Source organism: Talaromyces marneffei, chromosome 1 (genome assembly GCF_009556855.1).
Source record: "Talaromyces marneffei chromosome 1, complete sequence".
Taxonomy (NCBI): Eukaryota; Fungi; Ascomycota; class Eurotiomycetes; order Eurotiales; family Trichocomaceae; genus Talaromyces; species Talaromyces marneffei.
In genome coordinates, this window is record NC_072348.1 from 1,113,134 (window position 1) to 1,134,329 (window position 21,196).

Genomic DNA, 21,196 nt, shown 5'->3' on the forward strand with positions numbered 1-21,196 from the left:
CGCGGGGGGCCGTTTGTGGCGATCGCCGGCTGTTCTCTTGAAGAGGAGAAACTGACCGCTTGTCGAACCGACAGTTGTCAGAGTAATTTCTCCGTCCGTGAAACTTGGACTCGAACGTGGACTCAACTTGAATTTGAAACTACTTATCCTTGAGACGATCGGGGTGTTTGCAGATCGCTGAGTGATGATGATCCTGCGACTGACTGGTGTGCCCGCGAGTTAGTTAACTAGTTACTGCCCTCAGGGTTACGTTACTAGGCAGTGAGGGATTTAGCAGTCACGCCTCTCGATGGCGATCGACTCGAGTACTAACTAGCCGTGACAATCTGTGTGGAGTAGACTCCGTAGAGTGAGTCAGTTGGCAGACAGGCCATAACATATATAGACTCTAGAGAGTCCTTGACTCCTTGGTGTGTCAGCCATAACAGAATGGAAAAAAGCAGGATCAGGATGAGATGTATTTACGTATGGTAATATTACCGCCCTCAGGTACTAGTTTCACAATCTATGGGTCATGCACCAATCACAGCCCGAGAATGACACGCTTAGTCGGCCGTGGCCTTGGAATGGCAGAAAGTCAGATTTTAGCCAGCGTAACGATACGGTATTCCAGGTTCTTCAACGTTCCTGAGAGCCAATCTGGCTTCCTTGTCCATCATCAAGTTTTCTCCTTTTCATCGTGTCACGAATCCCTTTCTTGCTGTTTTTCTATAACTAATTGTCGATTTTCTTTCTTCTTCTTCTTCTTCTTCTTCTTCTTCATCGTCGTTCGTTGAATCAATTCGTCTTTGATTGCCTAGACATACACTCGCTCCGTCTACGGCTCCTTATCTCAGTCGCTGTTGAATTTCACATAGATTGTTAATCAACTCTAATAATCATGTCACTCTCGCTCGTGCGCTGGGCAAGCTTGGTCATGCTGGGCATGCAAGCTTCCCAGGTCTCCGCCATTTCTCAGATTTCTGCTGTTGGAGCTAAATTCTTCAATTCGTCTGGGCATCAATTCTATGTTAAGGGTTCGTATTGCTACGTTCATCTCTAACTAAGTTAGGTCTCAACTTACAAATCGACAGGAATTGCCTACCAGCTTACTGATAATGACCCTCTCGTTGATACCGCTCAGTGCAAATTGGACGCCGCCTTGATGAAGGAATTGGGCGCCAACACAATCCGTGTCTACCACGTCGACCCCAACGCCGACCACGACGGTTGTATGTCTGCCTTTGAGGAGGCCGGAATTTATCTGTTTGTTGATTTGGAAACTTTCAACTCGTCTATTGATCAGGTATATCCCAATTTCCTGTTTGCTTGCAGCTAAAGCTGACAAGATAGTCCGCCCCCCATTGGAACAGCACAATGTTGAACGCCTACACGAAGGTGCTGGACACCTTCCACCACTACGATAACCTGGCCGGTGTCTTTGTCGGAAACGAAGTCTTGACCATGACCAACGGCTCCAGAGCCGCTCCCTACGTTAAAGCCGCTGCGCGTGATGTGAAAGCCTACCGCGATTCCAAGGGCTACCGTAAGATCCCCGTTGGATACGCCGCAGCCGATATCGCCGATCTTCGTCCCATGTTGCAAGACTACTTGGCTTGCTCGACCAATTCGTCCGAAAACCTGGATTTCTTCTCGTTGAACGCGTACGAATGGTGTGGACACAACACTTTTACTGGATCAGGGTACTCGGCGTTGCAAAAGAATGCCACTGGGTACTCGGTCCCCATTTTCTTCTCCGAGACTGGCTGCAACACCGTTCCTCCCCGTACCTTTGAAGATCAATCTTCGATCCTTGGCAACGATATGGCCGGCACCTGGTCCGGCGCTATTATCTACGAATGGATCGAGGAAGCCAACGACTACGGTTTGATCAGCTACGGATCCAGCGTCGCCGTCACCGCTACCGGCACCAACATTGTCGGCGGATACACTCGCGGCGGCACACCAACCCCAGTTTCGCCTGATTTCTCCAACTTGAAATCCGTCTGGGCTACCTTGAACCCGACCGGTGTCGCACTTTCGGATTACAGTGCGTCCGCGTCGAAGATTACTCCTTTGCCCTGCCCCGCCGAGACATCTGGTATCTGGGATGTGAACCCTAACTCACCTCTGCCCACCGTCGGCCAGACCGCTGCTGCTTCTGGAACTGGATCTAGCGGCACAACCACTGGCGGTGCCACCGGCACTATTTCCGGCGCCTCTTCGACCGCTACTTCTTCCAGGGGTGCTGCGCCGGTGGGTGTTGTGACTCCTGGGTCTGCTACTGGTGTGACGGCTGTTGTTATCTACGGCGCTCTTGTTGGATTTACTGGATTTATGGCCTGGTGGTTGTAATGACTTACCAGAATTGAACGTTTGACCGACTGCATTTTACTTGATGTTTGTATTTATATGGACGATGGGTCGCGTACGAGTATTGTTTATGGGTTACATTCTGATGGATATACATATAGAGTTATATATAGAGATATATATAGTGATATATAGAGAGATAGAGATATATGGCATAAGCATCAATTGATACGTTTTTCACAAGCAAACGTCTTTCAATGATTCCATCAAATTTTGTAGAAGAGCACGATTAATTTTATGGTATAAAGACCAAATCTAACGTAATAATCATACATAAGAAACGAAAACGAAAACGAGAGCACCCCAACTCTCTCTCTCTCTCGACTTGAGAGAGACAAATCAAAAACCCACCTAGGTATGTAACCAAGAATCAATCCAATCCAATCCAATAACCACCGAAACAGGAAACGAGAGTCAATAAAAAAAAGAAAAAGAAAAAGAAATATAGAAGACGAAGAAAGAAAAAAAAAAAAAAAAAAGTTACGCCTCATATCTAGGTAGACTCATATTACTCCCATTCAAACGCAGCGCCAAATCCTCCAAGTACCGCCTCCTCTCATCCCTTATTCTTCTTCTCTTCCGTTCATCCTCGTCGTTGTAGTTGTAGTTGTTGTTGTCGTCGTTGTGGTCATCATCGTAATCATGGCTCAGTTTCACTTCGAGCGCCTTGCGGAGATGAAGGATTGTTTCGTCTATTGTGACTATATCCTGGTCCCTCTTGTCTCGGTATCCGTCGTCCTTGAGGGGGTATTTCTTGTTGTCTTTGTTCTGTCTCCTTTGCTGGCGGTATTGGCGCATGCCGAGCATTTGCTCCTGATTATGGAGTGATGAATATGAATTCCCGGATGATGAAGGTAGCGAGGTGGCTGATGAGTCGGTTGAGGTGCTAGTAGGGCTTTGATCGTCTCGTGGGTAGTAGTGTTGTTGTTGTTGTCTTGAGGCGAAGCCAAAGTCAAAGTTGGATCCACCCAGATCTAGACGGTGCAATGCTCCTCGCTGTTGGTCTCTTGGTCTAGCGCGTTTGTCGGAAAGATCGGCAAAGTTGGGGTGTTGGCTGTGGTGCATGGGCTCGAGAACTTCGTCGTCGAGGATCTCTTGTCGTCTAGCCCGTGGCCCTCCTCCGCGGACACCGTTATACTCCCTTGGATGGAGAGTTGGAGACGGTGGTAATGAAATGTCCATCGGCCCAGGTGGCGTGACGGGTTTCTTCGATTCAAACCCAACGGCAGGGTTTGAAGGAGTCTGTTTACAATGCGCAACAATAATGCCTTCCAACTGTCGAATGGTATGCGAAAACCCAGCTTCTACCTCTTCTGCAGAAGGTCGTCTCTCAGGGTCGCGCGCTATCATGTCTCGGACAACAGCGAGCATGGGATCAACGGCCCTAAACGCAAGACCCTTGCGCTTTTTGGAGTCTGCTGTTAGCAGCGTAAGCCACGACGTCACTTGCGGCAGGTTCGTGATGAGATGAAACGAAGCATCTGCCACACCCCCTCCGCGACCCGGGGTACGGTTTTTGGCGCTTCGATGGCTTGCGAAGGATGAGATTTTGCGTTCGCAGAGAAAGGTGAAAATATCTGTGATTATGGCACCCAGAGAAAAAATATCGGATAGTTGTGCGTTGACTTGTTGGGATTGCCAGGTTCGCACGAGGGCTGTGTTGTGTGGTACGAAGGGGATGGAAGCTGCACTTTCAGGGGCAGTTACGGGTCGAGTTCGAGAGTCGGATGCCAGGTTTGAGGAATGGATGGATGGTGTGTAGAGGATTGGTTTTGTGCGGAAGAGTTTATGTGCGGATTTACCGTGACTACCCCCCGAACCCCCTGATGCAGAGGATGAGGAGGAAGAGACTAATGAATTCCTCGAACCAACTCGGATTACCGTCCCCCTTGATTCGCTAGAGTGCGTTGATGCAGCTGTCGCCCAGCTGGCTCGAGGTGTTTTGGGGGATGCGGATGAGGATGAGGATGAAGACGACGACGCCGGGCCACCACGCATTGTCCGGCCGCCAGAATGAAATGAAGCCTTTGCTCCGTTCGTTTCTTGGATAGCTGTTGTACGGATCCAGCGCTCCGGCGCAGCATACTGGTATGCTTCAATGTCGTTTATCTTGGGGGAGTCAAGCAGGGTATCCAAACCCTCGAAATGACCCAGGAAGATACGATAGTCAGCATCAATCAGGACATTGGATGGTCGAATGGATCCATGCGGGTGACCATTGGCATGAAGCCAGGCCAATCCACTAGCCAAACAATGAGGCCAGTTGACCAGGATCTCACGTCGATCCGGTTTGGGAAGTTTCTTAAAGTTTTGAGGCGTATCAGACAGAAAGCTCATCAACGAGCGCTCATACACGCCGCTGAAAAGAACATTGATGTTGTTGTCCGCGGTATACGAGCCATATATAGAAAGAACATGCTCATGCGCAAGTTGTCTCAACGACCGAATCTCTTCGAGGACTTCATCTTCCTCGGAAAAGTACGGTGCAGCATTGATGCCTACCTGCGTGCGAAGAAAGACACGACACGTCGCGCCTGACAGCACGACCTTCTCAACCCCGTCCCTGTTATTGTTCCCACCCACCAAACCAGTCTTTAGCACTTCGACGGGGACACCTTCGTTCTCAGTATATCGCACATGTTCGCCTTCCGCGATGCCGCGAACGAGGTATCGCCATTGCGTGAGGAAGAATCTATTATTCAACGACGCCGCAGCCGATGACGACGAAACGGACTCATCCCGCGGTATTAATGGTAAATCAGGCACTCGAGACTCGGCAAAGGGGAGATCCGAGTCATCTACAAAATCATCCGCCAAGTCAAAGATGCGATGCGGGATACCGAGCTCGATCAGAATGAGGAAGAGCTTGCCGGCTTTTGTGAGGATCCATTCGAGATAGCTCTCGCTGGTGAGACCTTCGCCCCAAGGGAGAGGCTGAAAGAGGCGCGATTGATGCTCGGGTTGGAGTTGCGAAAAGACGTACTGGCGGCAGAGGGTTGCTTCTATTCTCTCGTCGGTCCACCACAGGGAGGATACTTCGGACATGATGCTTGCATGATTCGATGCCTACGCCTAGAACAACAAAACGAGATCCCTGGAGGCGTACAGCAGGGAGCGAGTTGATTTAAGTCAGCCGAACCACCGACTGCATGCGGTCCCAAGGCAAAAATGCACCTCCCAAATCGGGGCAGAGAGGGAGAAAAGAAGGTTTCGATAAAAAGAGATCGTAGTTCGGATAGTCGCGAGAAGAAGAAAAAAAAAATATAACAGATAGTGGCACATGCTACGTAGTTTACAACTTACTAGTTCCCTCCCTTTCCTTGGGTAGTCAGTCCCCATTGTACGTACCAGACGGAGGTCGGTAGGTAATTAATTTATGGGTACCTCTTTGACAAGCGACATGCTGCATCTGACCAGGATCCACAGGCCATGAGTTGTGTGGAAATAGCGCTAATCTGGAGGCCAGCACTAAGGACTTAGGGCAAGCCAGATGACAGCAGGTCGAACGAAGCGGGGGTGTGGTTAGTTAGGCTAATTAGTGTAGATAGTGTATAGTTACGTAGATACCGTAGTAGATTACTGGAGACTACGGTAAGATTGATCGCATTAGCCATACAAATTGGCATGGCTTATCACAGGCGCGAGCAAGGGTTGTCCACAGACATCTTCCAATAGTATGCTAATGGCAGGCTCAATAGTGGCGCGGCACCTGCATGCATGTTTTCTTTTATGCGTACGAGACTACGAGTTCTTTTTCACCGGACGGCAGTGAATAGTCTTGTAGCTCATTTCGCGACCCCTGCAGCAATAGTTATTGATTCTGGATTCTTCGCTTCCAGTGGATGGATGGCTTTGCCACCAACATATCCATCGAGCGAGGCTATTGAATACCCGGAGACCCGATGCTGAATGCGTACGGCACCCAGGTACTGGGTTTGCTGCGATCGATCCTTCGGCGGAGCGTGGCGGTGATCTGTAAGTACAGGCAGAGTATGGTTCGCCATGTTCTGTGTATGCTGTAAAGAGTCTGAAGACTGACAATCACCGAGATAGGGTAGCCCACTAACCCTTAGAGGCCTGGTGCCGGAGCGAATGTACGTAGTACCTAATTCAACCGACAAGGAAATTGAAGGGACGCAATGTAAATACGTATGTATTTACCCTACCGTAGCTCAATGCTTTCAGTTTTTTTTCCCCCGACTCTGCGTTTCTACCTTCTTTGTATGTTTCAGCCTTCAGCCTCCCGGTCTGACCTCGCGCTGTCAAGTTTTACGGTTTACAGAGTTTCCGTCTTGTCAACGGTCAACACTAGCACTAAGAAGCATAGGTACGCACTTAAAAAAAGTGTCTTGCGGCTTGCCGGAGCGTTCCGCCGCTTCCTCGTACTACTAAGTCGTAAGTACGCACTACGACGCCTCCATCCCACGGCCGGTGGCCAACTCTGTACAACGGTACGACCATGTCCTGCCCAAAGCGTCCCTGATAAGACTTAATCTTTCGATTTAATCATTCCACGAAGGAATCGAATCTACGTAATGCTTCCTGACAGCTTGGCATGATTGGACCCGAACTCCTGGGAAACGATGGGAGCAACTCTTCGAGTTCGAGTGGCGCCTCTCAACGCTGCATTGCTGGGCCGGGGTTGGGTGTCCCTGTACTCCGGACTGTGTCGTGTTGTGACGCATTGGCCTGGCCATTCAACAGCCACGAGGGTTGCGTGGGTGCAGGATCCCTATCCTAGGGACGATCAGGTTCGAGTTTCGTCTCAGGAATAGGTAGTACGTACTCTGTACGGGAGTATGTAGAGAGTAAAACACCACACCAAGAGCAAGATGATTATGAAAGGGATGGGCAGGCTATTTGGCAATAGTGTATTTACGACAGCCCATCCATATGACAATGCTCAACCTTGCATGAATGTTGATTATTGAAGCTTCAACTCTTACTACGTACGTAGCACGTAGATAAGATGGAATCTGTAAATACTGAAATCAATCGATCGAGCATCCACATTCCGTCCTCCGTCCTCCCTTCGCAAGACAAATATATCGCATATCTCGCTTCTTACGCACAGGTTTCGATCCGATTGAAGAATGCTGACGTGCATGCCGGCCAGTGAGGTTGTGAATGCTTATCTCTTAGCTTTCGCTTTAGTCACTTTAGCGTGTCAATTAGGCTTTTGGATTAGTAGTTAGTTTCCTGTTTGGACATTAGTGTGCTGTTAGCCTGGATTAGGGCTGTTCACTTAGTTTTGCTGCGCCGTCAATACTCTAATTATGTAGTCTGACTGGTGTTGACTGAGAAGCTTGTTTCTTCTTCTGCTTCTTCTTTAGGTTTGTTGGTTCTGCCGATTTGCATTGGGAGAGCTGTGTAGCATCTCAGAAGGGTACGTACTTCCTTAGAAGCCCGCCCACTATATCTATACACCATACACTCTCCTGCGTAGTACTACGTACTGCGTACTTCCAGAGTAACAGTCCCGCTAAGATGACTAGTCGAGTTAGTTAGTTAGTTAACATATCAGACAGACAGTAACGTAATCAACTATCAAATGTTAGTCAATCGCACTGCCGAACCAGACAGATAACGCTCTTCCTGTGTGTGTGTAGGAGGTTGTCTCCGCGCACCAACAAGCCACCATTTCTGAGCATCCGCCGTCCCGTAATCAGTGCTTTACGGAGTACTCCGGATTATTTATTTGTACGGAGTAAGTAGCGTATATTTGCTTTTGCTGCTAGCCTAGCCTGCTCGACTGGAATTTTTGATTAACCGCTCTTTGCGGGATGGTGACCGAGGGTCTGAAATATATCTCATACTTAGGTAGGTAACTACGTACATAGTTAATTGTAAACAGTGTTCTGTACAGGGTACTATCGCAATGGTTTAACCAGGGATTGCGAGGTAGACGGCCGTTCATCACGTGGATCTGTCGTCGCCCAGCCTTTGGGGTGCCGTTCATGCTGTGCCATGCCATGCCATGCTATGCATACATCCTAACCAATACTAATTAGGTCTCTTGGTTATATCGACTCAGATTCAGTCGCCATGTAAATCGTTAACATTGGCCGAGACTTCTTCGACCATGCTGTTATAACAAAGACGCAGATTCAAACGGCGCCCTCGAAGAATGTCGACCAGGACAATAAAGAATCGCTATCGATATATTCCGGGAAAAAAAAAAACAATGAATACAACACACGCAAATATAACAATGGTATCAAACATCAGGAAGCCATCTCATCTCTTTTCATCGTAGATTGTTTCATCGCAAAACGCCATCCGAAATCACGCATACCCCTCCGAGGGTAAATGAGTCAATATATAGAAAGAAAGAATGATCGATCATACGAGCTAACGCATCTCGCTCAACAGGCGCTGCTCCCTTCGTTCTCGCCGAATCTCTTCACCGACGATGATACTGAACAGACGTTTGTGCAGATCATCCTCTGTCCATCCGATCTGACCCCGTCCTCCGCTCCGGATATCAGCGCTTATCAATTCGGAGACGAACCGATCCAAAATCCCGAATTGGATCTTGGCAATCGGTAGACCGTGCTCGCCGTCCGATGTCCATAGAGAGTCGCCGAGCATTTCGTCGCGGCGCGCGGTTGGATGGTAGGGAAAGCGTTCGGGGTATCGTTTCGCCTCCCAGTAAAGCCGTTTCAGGGCAACGTAGTGCGCGTCTGTAAAGTAGCCCGATGTCGCGAGAGCTTTTGGCGACGAAAAAGAAGAAAGGCGGTGCTTCTTGATTCGTGATTGTATCGTAGAAACCGCCGGAGTAGCCTGTTCCAACTCTCTGGCTTCTTCTGCATCTCTAGACGCACGAGAGCGTTTGAGACTTGGCGTTTGTTCATTTGTCGGGAATGGCGGGCTCTGAGACTCGTCCAAGGGGACCTCCTTTGATGTAGTCCACCAGACTGGCGTGAAGTTATTTGTAATGCGTCGGAACCATGACTGTTTTGGCCCAGATACTGCATGCTCGGGTGTAGTAATAGATGGGTCGAAGGGAGCATCCTCGTCCATAGCTTTTCTCTCTTCAATGTAAACATTGTCGCCATCACCGTCACTCTCTCTGTCATGGTCTTCTTGCTCTTCATCTTCGGCATTTTCTTGTTCCTGCTCCTCGATTTCTCCCCCGATTTCCTCCTCGGGTTCCTCCTCATCTTCCTGTTCTTCGACTAGGTCATCTTCATCCAACATTTCGTCATCCCCTCCGTGATCATCATGGAAAACTTGAGGTTCGTAGTTACCCTGATTAGTACCCAGTGAAGACCGTTTAAGAGGCGACGAAGCATCGCGACTAGGTCCGCTATATCTAGAGCTCCTATCGGATTGTATTCTTCGACTTGAAGCCGTGCGAGGGCTGTTTCCATAGTACTGGCGCGATTTTGGAGTGTCGCGCGGTTTCAAAAGAAGTGACAGATCAACTTCCTCTTCGCGTAGTTGCGCCGTTCGCGACCTTCCAAGTGGTGGGATCTCACCATTGTCTGGATCCCAATCGTAGCGTTGACTTATATTCCTGCGCGAGCTTTCTTGTCCTCTGCCACTAGTCGTCGATACTATTTTCTCGTCTATCGATGATGCGAATGTCGCATGTCTGTTAGAGCTGGAGTCGTGATTCCTGGCTTCTTCTTGCCAGACATCTCCGTAATCTTCGCCCTCGCTTTCTTCTTCTTCTTCTTCTTCTTCTTCCTCCTCCTCCTCCTCTTCTTCAATGCCTTCATCTTCCTCGTGAACCTGCTCTTCATTTCCTCTCTGTGCCGAGACATCGTCAGCATCACTGTCAAGCACAATCACGTTGTCCGACCCTGCCATATCAATCTGACGACTGACCAGTTCACGCTCCCGCTGCCACTCAGCTTCTATTTGCTGAGTTCTCGACATTTCCTCTTCTTCTGACAAATCTTCATCAGAAAACGTATCTGCTTGTTGCGGACTTTCAATAGGTTCTTGTTCCTCGCTGCTATCTCTCTCTCGAGCTTCCTTCGCTTCTCTCTCTTCTCGACTTTGTAGCCTTCTAGACCTCATCGTCCCACGGGCCACAAGTTCGGCAAATCTAAGACCAGCTTGAAGGTGGCGCTGAGACTCAACATCAAGATCGCTGAATATATGCTGCAATTTTCCAGCTGCGCTTGCTATCTCTTCCTCCTCCTCATCGCTATCTTCTGCATCAAGGTTCTGTTGATGAATCAGAGTACCATGCAAACTCAGGCCGAGTCGGACTGTGCGAGCAAGACTAAGAAATCTTTTCCTGACCTTTTCAACTGCCGGTCGTATTGAAGGCCCTGATACTGATGCGTTCATGACGACTGTATCGACAGCAACCGGCACAACTTGATCATCCGATTCGTGGCTTTGTATTCCCACAGACTTGGAGTATGGTGTTGTAGAGAGCCCAGGAGCATGACTGCTGCGAGTTTGAGGAGATTTTGTAGTATTTGCTTTTGTGTTCTCGGTAGAAACCGCAGTCTGCTTCTCGATCAAAGGCTTCAGAGTCCCCTTGGAGGAGCTAAGAATCGAGCTGAGCCCCGCTTGCTTTGCGGACGGAAGAGTATCTAGAGACACCATGCTGAAATCTTCACTCTCCATTATCGTATCGTATTCGTGATGCACATCAGTCGGATCCGCAATCGGCTGAATATCATCACTTTGCTGAACTGACGTCGACTTTTCTCCATTCCCATCAACAAGTGAGGACGACGTAGGGGTGGGATAGCTTCTACGTAGCGCCCGAGGAGTATGTCCTGCGTATAAAGTATTTTGGGGAGTCGTTCCTCTTAGCCTTCGGATAGGAGAAACAGATGCCTGTGGTGTCGCTTGTTGCGCATTCATAGCGGCTTGTGCAGGTTTCGCATTTTCGGGACCAGGCAAATCAAAGACGACGGGTGGAGAGAAACGGTGGGAACTCGGGCGTGGTGACTGTGCTTCGAAAGCTCCGGATCCGGCCATATCGAGGAAAGGATCAGGTTCCGATGATGCGTCAGAAGGTGGCCCCATGTCGGCGGTCATGAACGGCGCGGGGGACTCCCTGTCGATGACTCCGTCAAGTGTAGTTGACCTCATATTATTCCTGACAGGACTTCCTGCGGCCTCGATGCTTTGGGCGACAGTCTCACTTTGCATACTCTTCCGCGGCCGTCCACGCGGTCGCTTTATCGAATCTGGGGGTTGCTGTTTTGGTGTTCGTCCTGGGCTTCCCTTGATCGGACTGAGACTTTTTTCGCGAACGTCCGATCTGCGCGGGCGACCTCTTCGCTTTTTCGCAGACGGCGGGTTACTTTCTTCATCCTTCAACGGTACCTTGGTTGTGATGGTTGAAGGTTTGAGTTTCTTCCGAGGCCCATCCTGATTATTTTCGTCATCTTCCTGCTCAGCCTCCACTGTCACTCGTATCCTCCACGGACTTAGATTTCCCTCTGATTGCATTTTTGTTGGGGACATTGATCGTTGTCGCATATGAGGACTCGTCGGTAGTATAATATCATTGAAGCGCATGGTCTGTTTTGGCGTCTGTCGAGCCACACGTTCTTGCCTCCGTGGTGTATGGATCGTGTAAGGCGGAACCCAGCTTTGTCGCCCGCTAAATTGTGGCACCGGCGATGAAATGAGATACAGTGCGTCTCCTTCTGGACCCAGCGCATCAGGCGATGAGGCGCTCGAAGATACGGAGGACATTATGTCCCACGCAAAGTATCGGTCGGTCGTGGCGCCACTACGGGAGAGAAAATGGACAAGGCGGTAAAAGCGAGGTCCAAGGAATAGAATTTGAGCATTGCAATGAGAGCTATGTCTAGTTGTGAATTTTGCGCATTATCAAGATGCGTGCAGAATAGATTGCAAATGTGAGAGGTTTCATGTCGAAGTCTCTCGCCAACCAAAACACGATAAACAACTCTCCCGATACGGCAGGCGCGACCCGCCGACCGTGTTAATGGCCAATCCAGAAGAGGTTAGTGTATCACGTGATCTATCTGCACCAAACTCGTTTTTGATTCTCACTTCTCTCATTCTCGAAGCACGATACAGAGTACACGAGCAACAAAGCCTACTACTACTACGAGTAGTAGCTCTCTCAAGAGTCTCAACGAGTGCTAAACCAAGCTCGTTGCTTCCATGTGGCATCCAGAGTCGCATTGCAGCAAGGAAGACAACCAAGTTCACGTGGCTAGCCCACCACAATTGCTACTTTGCTCGTATATTTGCCAGTATCGTCGGTTAATTTTGGATTTGCAGAGAGAGGCTAGCCAAGCCTTAACTTTAACTTATTCATGACTCGATATTACTTCGACTTGGAATTATTGTGTCCAGCAATTTTTCCACCAAAGAGGCATCTCGGGTAATTAATTGATCACTGGCCGCTGTGGTGCCGATCATGGCCTGATTGTCCTAGACTCGGTGAAATTCAGCGAAAAGAGAGCCCTCAATCGTGCCACATGCTATCCATAGCTTCTGAGCGAACAGACACCAGGATGCGACGTGACTAAGTAGCCGACTGCGCCGTGCAATGTCAATCCTTGCCTTGTCAGAGGGAAGGGTGTTGCCATGTGCTGGACACTCGGCCAGTCAGCGTGCCATTGTCCTCCTGCTACGTAGAAGATTCGGCCAGACCAATAATTCTCCCAGCTAGCGCTATGAAACTCTCCCATGACTTCCAAAGCACCGGCTCGGGTGCTGTATAGTGATGAAATCCAACCGAAGAGAACAAGCACTGCTCCACGTTACATTGCTGCTGGCTATAGGTTGTTGTATATTTAATTGGCTGCTCTATAACTATCAACTAGCACAGAACAGGCCTAGCTGTTCGTCCTTCCCCAGTAACAACCGACGACCAACCCCGGATTCGCGCAATACTCCGTAGTAAAACAAAACATCACAGCTCCCATCCCTGCGTAGGACGGATATTACGTCGCGCGGCGAAAATCCTGCACCTGTGCCTTCAAGCCTCTTTGTTACTCTGCTCGTCGGCCTGATCCCCGCATCCACCTCGAACAAATCAGACTACTACTTAATTCCCCGCCTCTTAACCGGCAAGCAAGCAGAAGAGGGGGGAAAGCGGGAAATTAACTCAACAGAAGAAGCAATGGGGAAGAAAGAAGCTTAGCTAGTTGAGATCTTCATTATAAAAGCTGGAATGCCCCTTGCGACCGGGCAGGGCCGCCTCTCTCAGCTCAGCCCTGGATCATCTATTTTCTACTTCTTCAAAAAACTTGCCAGACGCCTGTCGCTTGTTGCTATAATAATATACGTTTTGGTTTTTCTGGGCATTGCATTTACGGTCGTCTACAAAATGCGTTTCCAGAGCTACGTCTCCGCGGCGGCGCTGTTTGCGCTACCGGCTCTCGGTAAGAGCCCCGATTCTAGTAGTAGTGGCTCTACTACAGATCCCTTCAAGATCTATAACATCACCGCAACCAACATTACTGCTTCCTTTATCGGGTACGGTGCGCGTCTCGTGGCATTGTATGTCCCCGACAGCAATGGCACAATCCAAGACGTTGTCGTCGGTTATGACGACCCGAAGACTTATTTGCACGACTCCAAAACTAACCACACCTACTTCGGCCCTATGGTTGGCCGCTATGCCAATCGTATCAAGAATGGCACATTTACTATTGACGGGGTGACATACAAAATCCCCACGAACGAGAACGGTGGCGCCGACACCCTTCACGGTGGTAACGTGGGTTACGACCAGCGCAATTGGACTGTGGCCGCATCGTCCAACGATAGCATCACATTCTCTCTGCTCGATCCTGGATATGAGGGTTTCCCCGGCACTGTGCTCAACCACGTCACTTTTACAGTTGACGCTCTCAAGACTCCCGTCAACCCCAAGGGTCACCCTCAATTAACCTCCCGCATTGTCTCTTTGTCATTAACCGAAAAGACCCCCATCATGCTCGCAAACCACATCTACTGGAACTTGGATGCCTTCCAAGTGCCCACCATCCTCAACAACACCTTGCAGATGCCTCTGGCCAGTCGCGTTGTTGCCGGCGACACCATCCTAGTCCCCAACGGCACCATTTTCGACGTTGAAACCGCCTTTAACGGCGCACTGGACTACACAGCCGGCAAACAGCTCGGCGCCGACTTTAACAAAGCCCTAGGCGTCTGCGGCTTCAATTGCACGGGTGTCGACACCTGCTTCATCAATGACCGCGTCCCATACTACTCGGAAGGCGACATTGTGCCCATCATCCACCTCTCCTCCCCATCAACGGGCATCACTCTCGATGTCGCATCTAATCAGCCCGCGCACCAAATCTACACCTGCAACGGCCAGAATGGTACCATTCCAATCAAGGAGTCGCAAAAGGCTCGCAACGAGGCTGCGGGTAAAGGTGGCGTAGATTACGTGAACAAGTATGGCTGTATCGTGATCGAGACGGAGGGTTGGATTGATGCGATCAACCACCCGGAGTGGGCTCAGCACGAGATTTACTCGCCGGCCGATGGGCCGGTGGTAAATATGGCTACCTACCAGTTCGGTACTCTCTAAGCCTGTTTTGAATGTTTGGGTCAGGCTTATGTGATAGCATGTGCTTAGGATGAGAGTAATTCGCTGTTAATATATGTACCAAATGCAGTTACCATGCGATAATAATGATCGCTGACTCAATTCCAGATGTCAACTGTTCCACATAATCTTCAAGGGAGGCCGTCCATATGTACTTCTAGCGACAATAAAATGCATTAGTATAATTACTTCTGGAAATGGGTATATTTTATAACAACGCAAGCTGATACATTGACATTTCATCATATTAAGGAGTTGGCTATAAACACTGCTCGATGGTGACAAGCTTGTACCAACCAGTATGGTACCTATCCACGTGTACGGCAGCACCTATGGTATCTTCTCTACCCGCCCGGAAGAGTGAGCATCTGATAATCCTTGATTCAATGCAACTGATACAGTGACAATGCAACGATGCATCTAAAACAACATTATTTCTTGGGACAAGATCCTTCCAATATACATTTTGTCCGGGAACTTACGCATTCTGATGCCTCTTCAGTATTTGAGATAGAAGTAGATGGAGAGACGGACGTGATGAAGCTGGTAAGCCTGGGAAGCTTTAGTCTGTGATTGGCGCTGACATTCTAGTTTCACGATAATGGCGACCCTGGATATACGGAAAAGGGACGAGATCTGAATCGGTTTCGCTGTGAGCTGAATGCGTACAAGAACCTTCAAAAATTCGGCGTCTGTGAGCAGGGTTTCGTCCCATACCTCTATGGCCACATCGAACGAGTCGATCCAGCCGCCTTTCAGCCGGCTCTCCACCATTTCGCACACGACGAGTTCAAACCTGTCATCTAGACTGTCAAATAGGGATGCAAAGGAACATTCTAAACACTTGTGGCGGTACGAGGAACCATATCCCGAATAATATGAGTTCAGAAGTGTCCACTGCGGCGACTCGAATTCCAAAACTTTCTGTGCAAGTTGTTTATAGTTTGTATCCGGAAATGGAATTGTCGGCTTGGGTGAGATTAGATCATTTGACTGCATCTTCTTCGCGAGAGCTCCGTACATGATTGAGCTGCACTCATATCCACATCCTCGAACGACATTTAGGAGATCTGAATCATATACTCTTACTCATGACTTGGTCAGGGATTGGAAGTCCCAAGTTGCTGATCCAACCATTAATCCATGACATGGTAATAGATGTTGCATCCTCGAACCGAGGCGAGAGGTGGAAAACCCAGGAAATCCATAACCACAAAATTAACTCTCGGGGATATGTTTTTGGAGGCTTTCCTTCCGGAGCGTCAATTCATATAGTTATCCAACTTCGTCCAGTTCTGAAACGGTTGATATGGACTGCCGTAACTAGGATGATGGACTGGGGAATCCTCCCGCTCGACGGAAGACCTTAAGGGCTCTCAGCGGGAGGAGATCACTCCCATTGTCAAAGAGAGAGTTACGGATTTCGTAAAGAATCTTACTATCTGGCAGATACCAGCTTTGTTGTCATGTGTCTACTGGGATTTGACATCGTTCGCCGTATACAGAAGGATCAGAGTGAATGGGGCACCAGTTCATGGCTACTGGTCATGGTTCGAGCCGACATGGTTATTCCAACTGCGATACGCCTTTACAGCCCACAACGTTATATCTAGTGGCTATTTGAAGGTAGATGGTTCCTCAAAGTTTTCGTTAGATTATAGGTTAAATTTAGGAACCGTCTAGTACCGAGAAAAACCATTTGTCCTTCGTCGGCAGGATCTTGATATTACAGTCTTACCGACCAAGAACCTCACAGAACTTCGCACCATTCCCAACTCAAAATTACATCGAGGAAAGGCAAATTTTATGGTAAGTCTCGATTGCGCCGGTAAACTGTAACGATTTCAACACTGTACTAACCATAAGCTTAGGGATAGGGTGATAAATCGGCAATGAACACTCTCTGGAGTCACTCTGAAGTCCCAATCAAGGCAATTTCCGAGAACCGCAACGATCAAATGGGCAAACACCTCGAAGCTGTTATAAAGCAGCTCGACGATGCTCTTGAGATGGAAGTACCAGACTCAGAAGGTACGCCAAAGATATCAGCAAATCAATACTAGAAAAAGTCACTAACAATTCAACGGGGTGGACCTGTATTGATGTTCAGTTGAAGATTCAGAATCTCCTGGCTCGCCTGGTCGGCAAGATTATTGTCGGCAAACCCGCCTGCCGTAGTCCCGAGTGGATGGATCTCGCCGAGCACTTTACTGAAGGCTCTGTCACGGTGTCCATTATCATGCGCCTGGCACCAAAGTGGATGCATCCTCTGTTGACGGAAGTGATCCCTCAGAGACAACGACTGAGGAAGCGTCATCAGGGAATCTTCAACATTACCGATCCCTGTGTAGCCAGGCATGAAGAAGTCAAGTCGAAAATAAAGCAAGGCTTGGAAGCGGAAGAAGAGGACAATATTGTGGCCTGGATTGAATTCCTTATAGAGAATGCTTTTATTAGTGATAATGCACGGTAAACAAATACCTTGTGATTAGAATAGCTAGTATTGGAGTAATATCCTGGTTATGCTAGGAAACCTGATATTGGTAGAAATGTGAGTATATGAGGTATGTATTTTCCCAAGTACTGTTAAATCCAGTCGCACTTGCACGAGAAAGGGTTCATTTTGGGAGGGTTTTGTTCTGGCTTCGAGGAATTATTGATCTAATTTAGGAAGGCCCGGAAAGTCTAGACTCCCTACATTAGCCACTCCAGCCAGTGAGGCCTAAAAGTTCATTCCGATCGTCTTATATGTGCATAACACCTATAATATATATAGTCTCACAACTATGGAGTATTAGGATGATTAGGAGACTTTATCTACACAACTAGACCTAACGGGATCTTTAAAGTGATCCTTGGTTTCTTCATTTCATAGATGACTGAGTACTTCGGTATTGATTCTCACTTTCCCACCATTGCTAAAAAAATATCATCGTATATGGTAATGACAATACCACCGTCCGTAGCAAAATAAGACCAGCCTGTAGTTGAACATACCAACAAACCGTGAGTGGCTCATCAATAGTACATTGTTAGGGCATGAACGATCACGTGACATTTAGTCCCCATTTTCGGACAGTCTTCATCCTGTAGGGGAAATTGGTGAACATGTCCGAGCACCTAAAAACTATATAGTATGAAGCTTTTTGGCGGAATTTCCGTTCAATTGATGCTAGACTCTAGCCTGGCTATATGTAGAGATTAGGCAGTCCAGCGATGTGAGGCACCAACTATGCCATTGTTGTGGGATTTTTCAGGGACAGGAAACAAAATAAACAAGAAAACCTTTAGAGAATTCTTCTTATCTATGGCAAAAGCTACTTAGGTACGCTGTGTTAATCGAATGAGAACCGAAACCATTTCTGTTGAGCACTTGCAGAAAGCCTCGGAACTTCCTAATTTGGTTATTTGCCCCGGTTTAGGGCTATTTTGCAGACAACTGATATATCCTAATGTTGATAATGTGCTCGTATTTCAGTAGGGCTCTGATATGATACTACAACATAGTGTTCCTACATATGTCTTTTACGTATAATATACTTGTATCTCAATTTCACATGGTTTCATTGAGGATTCCCCACAGTCAAAAATTGTAACAACAATCATAATCTGCGTGGCTACTGGGTTACCAAAAGCCATAGTAATAGTAACCAGAGAGGTTATTGTGTGCTAATAGCTGATCATGGCTCAAAACACAATTATTTTAGTTGTTGTTCAATGCCCCTCCAATCTTTAGGGCGAACCCTTGTCATAAGCCACCAATTACCGAGAGCGTCTTTTCCAACAATGACGATGAAGTTGCGGAGTAGGAACGACATATCCTCCCATGTGGAAGTAATAAGCTTACGTAGGCTTTCTCCTGGTGTCGCTACTATTCCTGACTCCAGTTATGCTGTCTTCAACAATAGCGCCGGAAAAGTCGAAATTGAAGAACTCACCACGATGACTTAGTGCATTCCGACACAATTTCTTGAACCACCAAGGAAAGGATTCCAGTTTCGTTCCCTACGAGGGTCAAGAGTCTCGGTCAGTCAACGATCTGGATTGAACTCCAAGGGATCGGGGAAGGCTTCTCGGTCGAATGCATAGGATAAGGTGACATGCTGACTGAGGCTATTCCTGGCTATTGATATTTATTAGGGTTGATATTTGATAACCCTACCTTCAACGGTATCGGAAGGGTATTTCACGATATTCCGGCCTTGGGTTTCAAACTTCATACAGCTCGACGACCTATAAATCAAAAATTATTGTATATAATGCTCTATAAGAGTTGATAATCAATACATTGTTGATGCAAGAAAATAATGTCATGGAAAGAACAGAAGGGTATCTTAGATCAACATTTAAAAATCATAAATACGCGGAATATGCAATGGTTGTATCAACCCCAACCTGCCAACGTCCAACTCGACCGATCACTTATAACAGACGAACGAACACCAGACCGTCGATCTGCCACTTGATGGTGACCTTCCAAGTCTCTGGTTGCACTTGCCAATCCATCCCGAAGAAACTTTTCACGTTCCACTTCGACGAGCCCCCTAATTTTGAGACTCGTGACAAGGCTGGCGCCCGCCCAAGCTCCGAGAGATTCAACTTGGCGAAATTGGCCTTGAATAAAGGGTTTGCTGTTTCGGGCTTGATTACGGCGGATCTTTTGTTCGATGAAATCGATTTCTTCTTCTTTTTCTTCTGATGACGATTCTTCATCTGCTTCACCAGTCGTGTCGACTTCTTTCTCTGGTACATGGCTGCGTTCACGGGTAATTCTGAGCTCTTGTATTCTTTTCTGCTGTTCTTCAACCGCACGGCCCCTTGTCGCATCCCACCCGTGCTCTGCTACCAGCAAGGAGACTTCATTCAATATACGTTGGCGAATGCCCGGTATCCTCGACCCGCCTCCCACAAAGATTATACGAGACATGCATGCTCCACGTATATCTGGCGGAAGCTCTAACAAAGCATTGTAAACTATATTGTGAATTGGTGTCTCGTCGTCGTCTAATTCGTGCTCATCGGTACCCGTAGCAAAGAAATTGGCTTCGACCGGCTTGGCAAATTGAGAAAATGAAACCTGTATGTATTCTGCGTCTGGACTCGATGGTGATGGAATAGAGACATCCTTGTTCAAGTCCTCGTCCTCTGCTGCAAATTTGCACCATGCGAACCTGCTCACGGCTTCCTCGCAATATTCAAAATTGACAGATATTTTTCCGTCCTTTTCCGTTTCTTCTTTGGTCAGATGGTCCAGGTGTGACAGCATTCGTCCCATATGTTGCATAAGTGTTTTCATTGCTCGGGTGGTCCTTTTCGAAGTAATGTCTCTGTATTCATAAATAGCAGTAACCGTCGTCTCAGCCCAGCCTATATCGACCACCAGAGCTGCACGTACCCCTGCTGCTGTAGCTACCATGGCAGCAGACGGTAGAAGGGTAATTGAAGGAAACCTCCAGCGATTGAATAACGTTTCAAGAATAACCGACAGCAAAGGGTGTGGCATGACAGACGGTATGACCAACACAAGACGCGCATTCCCTGCATCCGTCAACAGATAATTGTTATAAATCTCGCGAACTGCACGCTCAAGTTTATCCTCCACAAGTCCCAGGTCAACCTCTCTAAGATCCATGCGCCATAACTCGTGGTTTTTGACCCACTCTTCTGCATCCATGACAGCTTCTTCAGTTGTTGTGCTTTTATTCGGCTTGGCCCAGCCTCGATAATCACCGACTTTTCTCGATTCTTCCGGTCCGAATCCCACCGAACACATCGGCATACTCTCACCCTCGAACCCTGCACGCAGAGAGCGAGCTCCCATCTCGAGGATTATAGCATCTTCTTCGTTTCGGAATGATGATAGCGGCGAAGATGAGGAGCCGAATGATGAGACTATTGAGCGGTTACGGTGATGGGGTGGTGTGCGAGGCTCGAAGGAGGTGTCATCTTTGCGTATTCGTGCTCGTGCTGCTTCGAGAGCTGATATGGACGATTTGCTTGCGTGTCGGGAGTCGGTTGTGGCCATTGTCGATGGGCAGGCACTCGTCGGTTCAATCAAATAGAGAATTCTATATCCAACGCCGAATCAGATTGTGGACTTGGTCATACTTCGTCAATCTCTTTGAAATACATTCGTTAATCGTGTTGTGCCCTGTCATTGTAGAAGTGAAATTGCACACGCTAGCTTGGACGTCGTTGAGGCCGGACAAGCAATGACTCTGATTGGCGGCAGCTCCGTTGCCAGGCCGCAGTTTCCACATCAAAACAACTTCCCTTCGTGACAACTTCTTGACAACTCCAAGTCTCGCCACAGTGATATTTTGG

At 48.1% G+C, this 21,196-nt stretch overlaps 7 protein-coding genes across 7 annotated transcripts; 4 read left to right on the plus strand and 3 right to left on the minus strand.

The window, feature by feature from the left end:
* Positions 1–880: 880 nt before the first annotated feature.
* Positions 881–2,334, plus strand: EYB26_000405 (uncharacterized protein; the record flags this gene model as incomplete). Its single annotated transcript, XM_054259721.1, has 3 exons — positions 881–1,016; positions 1,074–1,285; positions 1,333–2,334. 3 exons carry the CDS (start codon positions 881–883, stop codon positions 2,332–2,334), a joined length of 1,350 nt encoding a protein of 449 aa, XP_054115696.1.
* A 498-nt stretch (positions 2,335–2,832) lies between these two features.
* On the minus strand, positions 2,833–5,397 carry EYB26_000406 (uncharacterized protein; the record flags this gene model as incomplete). Its single annotated transcript, XM_054259722.1, has 1 exon — positions 2,833–5,397. The coding sequence occupies one exon, from the start codon at positions 5,395–5,397 to the stop codon at positions 2,833–2,835; it is 2,565 nt and encodes an 854-aa protein (XP_054115697.1).
* A 3,306-nt stretch (positions 5,398–8,703) lies between these two features.
* EYB26_000407 (uncharacterized protein) lies at positions 8,704–12,027 on the minus strand (the record flags this gene model as incomplete). Its single annotated transcript, XM_054259723.1, has 1 exon — positions 8,704–12,027. One exon carries the CDS (start codon positions 12,025–12,027, stop codon positions 8,704–8,706), a length of 3,324 nt encoding a protein of 1,107 aa, XP_054115698.1.
* A 1,612-nt stretch (positions 12,028–13,639) lies between these two features.
* EYB26_000408 (uncharacterized protein) lies at positions 13,640–14,854 on the plus strand (the record flags this gene model as incomplete). The annotated part of the gene is made up of 1 exon (XM_054259724.1): positions 13,640–14,854. The coding sequence occupies one exon, from the start codon at positions 13,640–13,642 to the stop codon at positions 14,852–14,854; it is 1,215 nt and encodes a 404-aa protein (XP_054115699.1).
* A 432-nt stretch (positions 14,855–15,286) lies between these two features.
* On the plus strand, positions 15,287–15,679 carry EYB26_000409 (uncharacterized protein; the record flags this gene model as incomplete). The annotated part of the gene is made up of 2 exons (XM_054259725.1): positions 15,287–15,418; positions 15,464–15,679. The coding sequence occupies 2 exons, from the start codon at positions 15,287–15,289 to the stop codon at positions 15,677–15,679; spliced, it is 348 nt and encodes a 115-aa protein (XP_054115700.1).
* Positions 15,680–16,870: 1,191 nt separating this feature from the next.
* EYB26_000410 (uncharacterized protein) lies at positions 16,871–17,345 on the plus strand (the record flags this gene model as incomplete). The annotated part of the gene is made up of 2 exons (XM_054259726.1): positions 16,871–16,903; positions 16,983–17,345. The coding sequence occupies 2 exons, from the start codon at positions 16,871–16,873 to the stop codon at positions 17,343–17,345; spliced, it is 396 nt and encodes a 131-aa protein (XP_054115701.1).
* A 1,911-nt stretch (positions 17,346–19,256) lies between these two features.
* On the minus strand, positions 19,257–20,897 carry EYB26_000411 (uncharacterized protein; the record flags this gene model as incomplete). The annotated part of the gene is made up of 1 exon (XM_054259727.1): positions 19,257–20,897. The coding sequence occupies one exon, from the start codon at positions 20,895–20,897 to the stop codon at positions 19,257–19,259; it is 1,641 nt and encodes a 546-aa protein (XP_054115702.1).
* Between the last annotated feature and the right edge of the window lie 299 nt (positions 20,898–21,196).